Source organism: Haemaphysalis longicornis, unplaced genomic scaffold, assembly GCF_048455015.1.
Source record: "Haemaphysalis longicornis isolate Haplotype H1 unplaced genomic scaffold, Haemaphysalis longicornis Haplotype H1 scaffold_15, whole genome shotgun sequence".
NCBI classification, from domain to species: Eukaryota; Metazoa; Arthropoda; class Arachnida; order Ixodida; family Ixodidae; genus Haemaphysalis; species Haemaphysalis longicornis.
The window spans coordinates 2,125,273-2,135,878 of NW_027526257.1; the positions used below are offsets into that span (position 1 = coordinate 2,125,273).

At 50.1% G+C, this 10,606-nt stretch overlaps 1 protein-coding gene across 1 annotated transcript; it reads left to right on the forward strand.

Annotated features, from left to right (window-relative positions):
- Positions 1-4,834: 4,834 nt before the first annotated feature.
- Positions 4,835-5,356, forward strand: LOC144165822 (ATP-dependent DNA helicase Pif1-like). The gene has a single exon (XM_077695600.1). It carries the CDS (start codon positions 4,835-4,837, stop codon positions 5,354-5,356), a length of 522 nt encoding a protein of 173 aa, XP_077551726.1.
- Positions 5,357-10,606: the final 5,250 nt, after the last annotated feature.

The following is a 10,606-nucleotide window of genomic DNA, read 5'->3' on the forward strand; positions in this document are numbered from 1 at the left end:
GCCAACCCTACAAAACAAACAGGCAGGCTCGTTAAGAGTGTAGGTACGATCTCCGCACTGTGGCTCAAAGCATGCATGATTCTGCCTACCGGCAGGACTGGCGAGCGCCATTCATCATTCTTAGCTCTATTCTTCTGCCCTGCCCGGGCAGCCGACAGGGTCGTCCCTGACCATGAACCAGGGAGAAGGAGCTTAACTAATCCTCTAACCGCACGCGGGAGTCGCGCGGGTCCTTTGTTGGAGTAAACGGCGGCGGGCGCCTCGATGTTGTTTGTGGCATATGCCGCGTGTGAGGACACCCCAGGAAGGAAATAAATAACAGAAGAATAGCTTGATTACTTCTTTAAACAACACAGAGACTTACAATTTACATAGGGGATTATTCTGCAGCCAGAATATCAACAGCATGTATAGACGACATAATGCCCGGGCTAACATTCATTCCTGCCTTTACGGTGTTGAATTTGTAAATAATGTAAGATTCACGTTGTTCGCGTTCTCTTGTAGTAGAAAATCCACTCTGTAAAAGTGTGACCCTGATGGAGTCGAACGGGTGGTTTTCGGAGTTAATATGTCGTGATAAGGGTAGATCCGGAAGTGAACGAACATGTGCGCGATGGTTGTTGAAGCGCATGCGGAATGCCGTGTCCGTCTGGCGAATGTATTGGATGCCACAAACACCGCACTCCAGAAAGTACACCACATTAGAAGAGTCGCAGTCGAGTGTCGCGTGAATTAGATGCTTGAAATTTGAATTGGTGCTTTCTGCCACCGTGGTTGTCTGCATGTGTTTACATACGCGGCACCGTGCCTTTCCGCATGGTCGACACCCACCCTTGGGTGCCCTCTCAGTTTTGGCGTGTACAAGGTAATCTTTAATATTTTTGGGGCGCCTGTATACGACCCGAGGAGGGGTGGGGAAGATTTTCGAAAGCCGCCCACTCTGTTTAGCATGTTGAAGTGCTTTTTCAAGATTTTGCTTATGTTTGGGGAGTTGCCCCCGAACGTCAAAACTAGGTTGCCTCTCCCCTTCTGGTTTAGTTCCTTTTCATGGTGCAGCAACTCTTGGCGATCAAGGTTGACCGCTTTGCAAATAGCGTCGTTGACTATGGGTGGTGGGTATTGTTGCTTCGTGAGTACATTGCGCAAGTTTTCTGCATTTGCCTCGAAGTCCTCGGTGCGGGAACAAATTCTCTTTAATCGGTTGGCCTGCGAGTATGGGATACTCGTTTTGCAGTGGTGCGGATGGCAACTGTCGAAGTGCAGATACTGCTGCCTATCGGTAGGTTTTTTGTACACGGTAGTGATCAGTTCTCCTTTGTCTGTATTTATATGCACGTCAAGGACATTGATTTCCGTGGTTGAATAGGTAAAAGTGAATGCAATGCTAAGATGGGCCTTGTTGAAACACTCGATGAAGTCGATTAAGTCATCCTCCGTATCTGTCCAAATAAGGAATACATCGTCCGGAAAGCGTTTGTAAAAGAATGGCTTAATTTCACGGGTTGATAGAAATTTTGTTTCGAGATCGTTCATGAATATATTAGCCTAGTTGGGTGTCATTCGAGTACCCATCGCAGTGCCGTTTATTTGTACCTAATACTGATTGTGGAATTCAAAACTATTTAATTCCAGCACTAGCTTGGTCAAAGTTTCAATGACTTGTGGGCTTGGCGACTCATGGTCCCGATTAATGCTATAGGATTCAACCAGGGCTTCAATCCCATCTCGGTGAAGTATATTTGTGTACAGAGAAGTTACATCTACAGTTACCAGAAAGGCGCCATCAGGAATTTTTATGTTGTCGATTTCCCGTAGGAAGTGGTTAGTATCACGAAGATACGACGAATGGGTAGGCGGTATTTGCTTAATCAGGGAGTCTATGTAGCTTGATTTTGATTCGGTGAGAGTGCCTCTTCCCGAAATAATTGGCCTACCAGGGTTCCCTTCTTTGTAAAACCTTCCTGTAAAACCTTCCTGGCGTTGCGTGTGCTGCTGTAAGTGCTTTACAGAGGCGTGGCTCTATTTCCCCAATTTTGACAAGATTATTTAGTGTTGTTATTATTTCCTGATGTTCAACAGTTGGATCCGCGTCAAGTTTTTGGTAGAAAAATTCGTTATTTAACTGACGGTGGCCTTCTTGAATGTAGTCTGGTTTACTAAGTATTACAATACCTCCACCTTTATCGGCCGGTTTTATGACAATGTCTGTTCGATCACCCAGTGCCTTAAGTGCCTCGCGCTTCTCTTGAGAAAGGTTCTGGGACCCTGGTTTGCGAGCGTTATAAGCCCGCAGGAGGTCTCTTTGAACGGCCTCAATGTACGAGTCCAAGTGTTTTTCCCGCTCTGATTTCGGTGTCCACTGCCGCCCTACATTGACGGAGGTTGGGGCAGTGCGCTCCTTGTCCGGCTTATCGAAAAAATATTCTTCTACGCGTAAATTTTGTAAAAAATTGTTTAGATCTTTCAGCAAGCTAAACTCATTGTATCGGCCGGTACTTGGGCAAAATGTCAACCCGCGCGAGATTAACGACCGCTCATGAATAGTAAGCTGTACCCCGGAGAGGTTAGTTATGTTTTCATATATGTTCTTTTGAGTTTTTGAGTGGCAAAAGTGGGGTCTTCCTCATGTGCACATTTTGCTCTGGCTGGAGCACCGGATCTCTCCTGAAATAATTGACCAGGTAATTTCTGCAGAAATACCTGACCCTGACCAAGACCCCTTCTCTGCGACATCGTCAAAGCCAATAGGATCCATGGCCCCTGCGGCACCATCAACAAAGAATCTCCATGCATGAAGCGAGGAAGCTGCAGCAAGAGGCACCCCCGACCATTTATTAACCACACCCAGACAGGAGAAGTTGGGTACCCGCAGTACAGAAGAAGGACTCCGTCTGACGGTGCATTCACCGTCGAAATAAAAGGAATGGAACTCGCCAACCGGTGGGTGGTGCCCTATAACCCCGCCCTATCACGTACTTTCAAAGCCCACATCAATGTGGAGTACTGTAACTGTCAAGTCTATCAAGTACGTTTGTAAGTATGTGAATAAAGGCAGTGATCAAGCATCCTTTGCATTAGGAAATGACCGGGATGAGGTTACATTGTATGAGAGTGGCCGGTATATCAGATCCTCGGAGGCGGTTTGGAGAATCTTCGCATTCCCTATACATGAGAGGTTTCCTTCTGTCTTCGATCTCGCTGTTCACCTCGAGAATGGTCAGCGTGTGTATTTCAACTCGCATAATCTGGCGCAGAAAATTAGTAACCCTCCGAAGACAACGCTGTTGTCTTTCTTTGAGTTGTGCAAAACTGATGCGTTTGAAAAACTTAACTGTACTGGGAGGTCCCTTCTTACTTTGTGTGGAGCAACTCCAAGTTCACGAGAAGGAAGCAGGGAAAGAACGTTGCCGGTTGGGAAGGAGTGAAGAAAGAAAATACGCTGGGAAGAGTGTACACCGTCCATCCATACACCAGCGAGTGTTATCATCTCCGCCTGCTGCTACATGAGGTTCGGGGTCCCACGTCTTTCGCAGATCTGAAGACTGTAGATGGTGTGCTCCACCCCACATTCCAGTCTGCATGCAAGGCACGAGGCTTGCTTGAAGAGGACGGAAATTGGGACTTGACTTTACAGGAAGCTGCCCTGTGTGACTCACCTTTCAAGTTGAGAGAGCTGTTCACTGTGATGTTGATTTTCTGCCAGCTCTCTGATCCTCTCAGTCTTTGGCAAAAGTACAAAGACAATCTCTCGGAGGACATTGCGCGGCAGGTGCAGAGGGGCGTGCTGTGCAGGTCAAGGCAGGTGATGGACGAGGTGTGCAACCGGTGCCTTGGGCTCATTGAGGACGCAGTGCTGGAATTTGGAGGACAGGGCCTGCCACTATACGGCTTGCCTAATCCAACAAGGCGTGAAGACTTCCTAAAAAACAAGGAGTACCTCAGGGAGACAAGCTACGACACAAATGCTTTGGCTCTGGTAGTGTCAGGCAACGAACGTTTACTGACGAACGAGCAGCTCTCTGTCTACCAACAGATTCGCTCCAGCATGCAGTCAGCTGCTGGGAAGGTGTTTTGCTTGGATGCTCCTGGTGGCACTGGGAAGACCTTCCTCATCAACTTGCTCCTGGCGAAGGTGCGGAGTGGTGGTGGAATTGCGTTGTCTGTTGCATCGTCCGGCATAGCTTCTACACTGCTGGAAGGCGACAAGACGGCCACTTCGGCATTCAAACTCCCATTCAACCTCACCAAAGTAGAAACCCCTCTATGCTACATATCGAAACAGAGCAGCATGAGCCAAGTGCTACAAGATTGTCTGGGATGAGAGCACAATGGCGCATAAGGGGGGTTTTGAAGCTCTAAGCAGAACCCTCAAAGACATCAGGAAGAATGATGGATTGATGGGCGGAGAGACTATGCTGCTGGCTGGAGACTTTCGCCAGACCCTTCCTGTAGTGCCAAGAGGTACTCGAGCGGACCAGGTGAAGGCATGTATAAGGACATCCTATCTATCGCCCCTCATCTGCAAACTGTCTCTCAAGAAAAATATGCGGGTCCACTTGAACGGGGGTGCCTCCGCTGATGCATTTTCCAAGCTGTTACTCAGTATAGGGGACGGCGAGTACCCCGAATCCGGTGGTAAGGTTCAAATTCCTGTAGGTCTCGCCTCAGTGGTGACGACCGTAGCACAGCTCACGGCCAAGATATACCCGGATATCGCACATATAACTATGAAATCTATGGACTGGCTGTGCGAGCGCGCAATTCTCACCCCCAAGAACAACAGGGCTGCCCTCATTAATGATACCTTGCTAAAGTCATTCGCAGCACACAAATGGAGTTCAGATCTGTGGATTCTGTGATCCAAATAGAAGATGTGGTTCACTACCCCGTAGAGTTCCTGAACACGCTTACTTTTGCTGGGATCCCTGACCACAGGATCATTCTCAAAGTTGGAGCTCCAGTCATGCTTCTACGAAACCTTAACCCTCCTAAACTGTGCAATGGTACGAGGCTGAAAGTGACGGCCCTCTACAGGAACGTAATCGAGGCCACAGTGTTAACCGGCTGTGCTCGAGGGGAGTCCGTCTTCATACCACGCATACCGCTGATACCATCGGAGTACCCCTTCCAGTTTAAGAGGTTGCAGTTTCCAGTAAAGCTCTGCTTTGCTATGACCACCCACAAATCCCAGGGGCAGTCTCTCAAGGTAGCAGGTATTGACTTAACAGACGACTGCTTCTCTCATGGGCAGTTCTATGTGGCTTGCTCCCGAGTGAGCTCACCGAGCAGCCTTGTGATACTCGCACCCGAAGGGAAAACTGCAAACGTGGTGTACAAAGAAGTGCTGAAGTGACCATGGGGACTAAAAGAGACGCTACATGATTATTCTGCATCCTCTGTAGTAACTAAGATCGAAAAATTACGTTTCCTGTACAATTTCCCTTTTTGTGTATATGTATTCTTGACTCATAGTTTGTGAAACATGTTTTTGCTCCCGGAGCCGCCCACAAAACGGGTTTTCATTCTGTTCGTTTTTGTGTCAATTTTCGTTCTTTGTACAAGTTTACGCATGTCCTGAGAAATGTGGTTTCGACTGATTACTCCACAGTATAATTTTCTTACACTGCCTAGAGTTACCAACGTTGGGGAATACCCGTTTTACCGATGTTGTTATGCAGTTGGACAAGCCTTCCATACGTTATCTTGGGTGTTGTCTTTTATGCGGTGGTGTTAAAAATTCCTTTAGAAGTGTTTTGGCGTTCTAGTGACTGCACCTACTGTTTCAGCACAAAGGTGTTGCTCTCTTTCTGGCAAACCATTTCACTATGCGTAATCAGCACACAGATTCGTGATGTGTGCGTGCCGCTGTTTGCTTTCTTTCGTTTTTTGGAACACCTGTGGCGATGTCACGGAAATGGTCTCGTGCAATTCAGTTCTGTGCTCTTCCGTATTTGTTCAACAATTTTCATAGAATCCTATGATTTTGATATTTCTTGTTGATATTAAATTGCAATAAATTCTCTTTTTCATGGTGTGAGCGTTTATTCCCCAGTATCTCACGGCCCCAACCATGGAATAGGCACAATAGGCCATATTGGCGAAAATGACAGATTTCATTATCATACTAGTGTAAATAGATGTAACAGGTTATTTTAACAACTAACAATAAGCAAATAAAAATTAATTCAACATGAAATAAGCCCGTTAGTATATTGCCCTATCCGGGCATCGCGGCATACTGTCGCAATCTATGGCTATAAAGACATGGGCCCGACTGACTGACTGTCTGGGCACTCCCGGGCATCGCCGGGTACTACCGCTAGTATATATTGTTACGGTGACGTGAAGGAAGACGTGTAGCCAAGCGGTACAAGAGGTTTCCGCACAGTGTATTTGCAAACGCGAGAGCACCCCGCAGGCCAGGCGCAAGATCCTCTTCTACTTCGACATCTAGCTCGTTTTTCGAGTCCGCGTGCGCTACCGTCATCTTCTTTCGGCTAGTATCTGGCACATGTCCCAATGTGGTGCATAGGCTATGCACGTACCGTAGCATAACCCCCGCGGCGGAAAGCGCCGTCTCGGTGCTAATTATAGCGACGCGGGTCGCGGACCGTGGTACGGTTTGAGGTGGGCTACGTGAACAACGTCCGTTGTTGAACGGTGGGAAGTTGGCGATGGCATGGCCGGTGTTATTTCGTACGTGACATCGGTGACTTGTCGGATGACACGGTAAGGACCAGAATAGGGAAAGAGGAGTTTTTCAGAAAGTCCCACGCGGCGCGACGGCGACCACAGCAGAACAAGTGATCCCGGCGGGAAGTGAAGGTTTCGGTGTCGCGAGTCGTAGCGGGCCTTTTGGGAGACTTGTGATGAGAGAAGGTTAAAGCGGGCAACTTGGCGAGCGTGGTCGGCACGGGCGATGGCGGCTTCGGCATACTCAGTTGTGGGCTGAGAAGGCGGTAAAAGGGTGTCGAGCGGCAAAGATGGTTCGCGGCCGTAGAGCAAGTAGAATGGGGACGAGCCTGCAGTGTCGTGACGCGACGAATTGTAAGCGAACGTGACGTAAGGCAACGTCACGTCCCAGTCGTGATGGTCGGTGGAGACGTACATCGACAACATGTCTGTAAGCGTCCTGTTGAGCCTCTCCGTGAGGCCGTTGGTTTGCGGATGGTAAGCAGTGGTGACCTTGTGTTGTGTTGCGCACGCACGAAGAAGGTCCTCAACAACTCGGGACAAGAAATAGCGGCCTCGATCAGTAAGAAGCTGGCGAGGTGCTCCATGATGAAGAATTACATCGCGTAGAAGGAAGTCGGCCACGTCGGATGCGCAGCTGGTGGGGAGAGCACGGGTAATGGCATAGCGTGTCGCGTAATCGGTGGCGACTGCTACCCACTTGTTGCCCGAGGTAGACACCGGAAACGGGCCGAGAAGACCAACACCAACACGATAAAAGGGCTCAGTGGGGATGTCTAACGGTTGTAGGAGACCGGGCGGTGACGCGGTGGGCTTCTTGCGGCGTTGGCATAGGTCACACGCGGCCACATAACGTTGGACAGAACGGTAAAGGCCGGGCCAAAAAAAATCGACGACGCACACGGTCGTACGTTCGGGAAACACCCAGGTGACCAGCCGTAGGTAGGTCGTGAAATTGTTTGAGGATGTCTAAACGAAGGTGGTTAGGGACAACAAGCAGGAGCTCAGGGCCATCTGGACGGAGATTCTGGCGGTAAAGGATGCCATCCTGGAGTCGAAACAGATGAGTGGTAGGTGCAGGGGAGCCGATGGTGAGACTGTCGATGATGGATTTCAAAGAGGGATCGCGACGCTGCTCATCACCGATGTGGAGTAATCCCGAAATGGACAACAAGCAGGATTGGGGCAGAGGCTCAGGAGGGTCAACCGGATAGCGAGATAGACAGTCAGCGTCCCGATGAAGGCGACCAGACTTGTAGACGACGGAGAAAGAATAGTCTTGAAGGCGTAGTGCCCAGCGACCCAAGCGTCCGGTGGCATCTTTCAATGAAGAGAGCCAACATAACGCATGATGATCTGTGACAACAGTGAAGGGCCGTCCGTACAGGTAGGGGCGAAACTTTCCAACGGCCCACACAAGTGCAAGGCATTCCCGTTCGGTGATAGAATAGTTGCGTTCGGCAGGCGAGAGGAGGCGACTGGCGTACGCGATAACGCGATCGTGACCGTCCTGGCATTGAGCCAGTACGGCGCCGATCCCGTGACCGCTGGCATCGGTTCGCACTTCGGTAGGAGCGGCTGCGTTGAAGTGGGCTAAAATTGGGGATGATGTAAGGAGGGATATTAGGGTGTGAAAAGCCTCATCTTGGTCGATACCCCAGAAGAACTTAACGTCTTTCTTGAGAAGGTCAGTGAGAGGACGGGCGATATCAGCAAAGCTTTTGATGAAACGTCGAAAATAAGAACAAAGTCCGACAAAGCTCGGCACGGCGTCTGTAGAACACGGAACCGGGAAGTTCTTCACGGCGTTGACTTTGTCTGGGTCAGGCTGAACTCCTTCAGCGCCGACGAGATGGCCGAGGATCGTAATGCGGTGGCGAGCAAACCGACATTTAGAAGAGTTTAGTTGGAGGACAGCATGTCGGAAAAGGGAAAGGATGTCCGCAAGATGAGATAGGTGAGTTTCGAATGACGGGGAAAACACAATGACGTCATCCAAGTAACACAAGCACGTCGACCATTTGAATCCACGAAGTAGAGAATCCATCACTCTTTCGAAGGTCACTGGCGCATTGCACAACTCAAATGGCATGACCTTGAATTGGTAAAGGCCATCGGGTGTGACAAAGGCGGTCTTTTCCCGGTCCATCTCGTTGACAGAGATCTGCCAATAGCCCGAGCGGAGGTCAATTGAAGAAAAGAACTTAGCCCCATGAAGGCAGTCGAGGGCGGCGTCTATTCTTGGCAGTGGGTATACGTCCTTCTTGGTTATTTTATTGAGGTGGCGGTAATCGACGCAGAAGTGCCAGCTGCCGTCTTTCTTTTTTACCAGAACCACTGGGGACGCCCACGGACTGCAGGAAGGCTCGATGATGTCTTTATCGAGCATTTTTTCTACTTCTTTTTGGATTACATCGCGTTCCGCATGGGACACTCGATAAGGTCGCCTGTAAATTGGCCTGGAATCGCCTGTGTCAATCCGGTGCTTCACTGCATGTGTTTGACCCAAGGGGCGGTTCTGGAAGTCAAAAATGTCAGAATACGATAGAAGAAGCTGGCGTAGTTGTTGAACTTGTGGTCATGAAAGTTCGGAGCTGATCATTGCGCCAATTTTCTCCGCTAAGTTCGGGGTATATATGAGGTCACGAGAGGAAGCCGGTAGAGAAGTGTCGACGGTTAGCGCAGAAATGTCAATGTCGTGCAGTGGAGAAACTGAGGCGAGGGAAATTCCTTGGGGAAGTACTTGGGGATGCAATCCAAAATCCAGAATTGGAAGGATGGTGTGGTTGTTTTTGATGGTTACCACAGAGTTCGGCAGGATCACATTGTGCGTTAGGAGAACGTTGGTTGCAGGGGACACGAGGTACGCACCGTCGGGGAGAGGGTGGCGAGAGGACAAGGGAACATGGGTGACGGCTTCAGGGCGCAGACGCATGAACTCAGCTGAACATAAAGACGGTGAAACTGAGGCGTCTGGAGCATCGGGCGAAAGCGGTACCTCGAGGCGTAGTAAACCCGTCGCGCAATCTATTAGTGCAGAATGTTCCGACAAAAAGTCAAGGCCCAGAATCAAATCATGCGTGCACGTTTCTAAAACAGAGAACAAGACTGTCGTTGTGTGGCCTCCAATGGTTACACGGGCCGTGCACATTCCGGTAACGGGCGGTGTCCCTCCATCAGCTACACGAACATGCGACATGGTTGGCGTCAAAACTTTACGCAGGCGACGACGAAGGGGAGCACTCATTATCGAGATATGTGCGCCAGTGTCTATAAGAGCGGTGATCGGAACGCCGTCTACTTCAACGTCGATTAAATTGTCTCTAGTCGGCAACGTCAAAAGAGGATTTTCGGGCTCGGGTCGGAATGCAGCGTCACCTCTGGGCGCTGCATCCATCAGTTTTCCGGTGAGAAGCGTCGAAGGGGCGCCGACGGTGAAAGGTGTCGGCGCTGCGGCGAACGTGAATGGTGGCGTGGCGGCGGGGGCGAGCGTCCAAATCGGGAGGCAGAGCTACCGGCATTAGCGACGGATTCTGGCGACGTGCGAGGGGAAAAACGGCGGGGCACGTCAGTCGAGTAACGGTCTGCCGAGAAGTTGTTCCTGGAAACTCGAAGCCAATAGTTCTGACAGTACCGAGCGACATGGCCAACACGGCGACACGTGAAACAGATGGGCTTATCATCGGCGGTTCTCCAGTCAGCGGGATTTCGGTAGCGTGGAGGGCCGGGCACATAGCGAGGTCCAGGTGGAGCATAACTGTGGCGGGCGGCAGGAGGACTCAGCGACAATACTTGCTGCATACCCATGTTGCTAATCTCGTCTCGAACGACAGCTTGAATCAGCGAAATGGCTGGAACAGGGCTGTCGATCGAATGGGGCAGAGTAACGGCAGGAGCAGTGGCTTCCAGT

Bases quoted from the DNA above. Each gene is read 5' to 3' on its own strand.
- LOC144165822 (XM_077695600.1), top strand. From the start codon at position 4,835: ATGGAGTTCAGATCTGTGGATTCTGTGATCCAAATAGAAGATGTGGTT.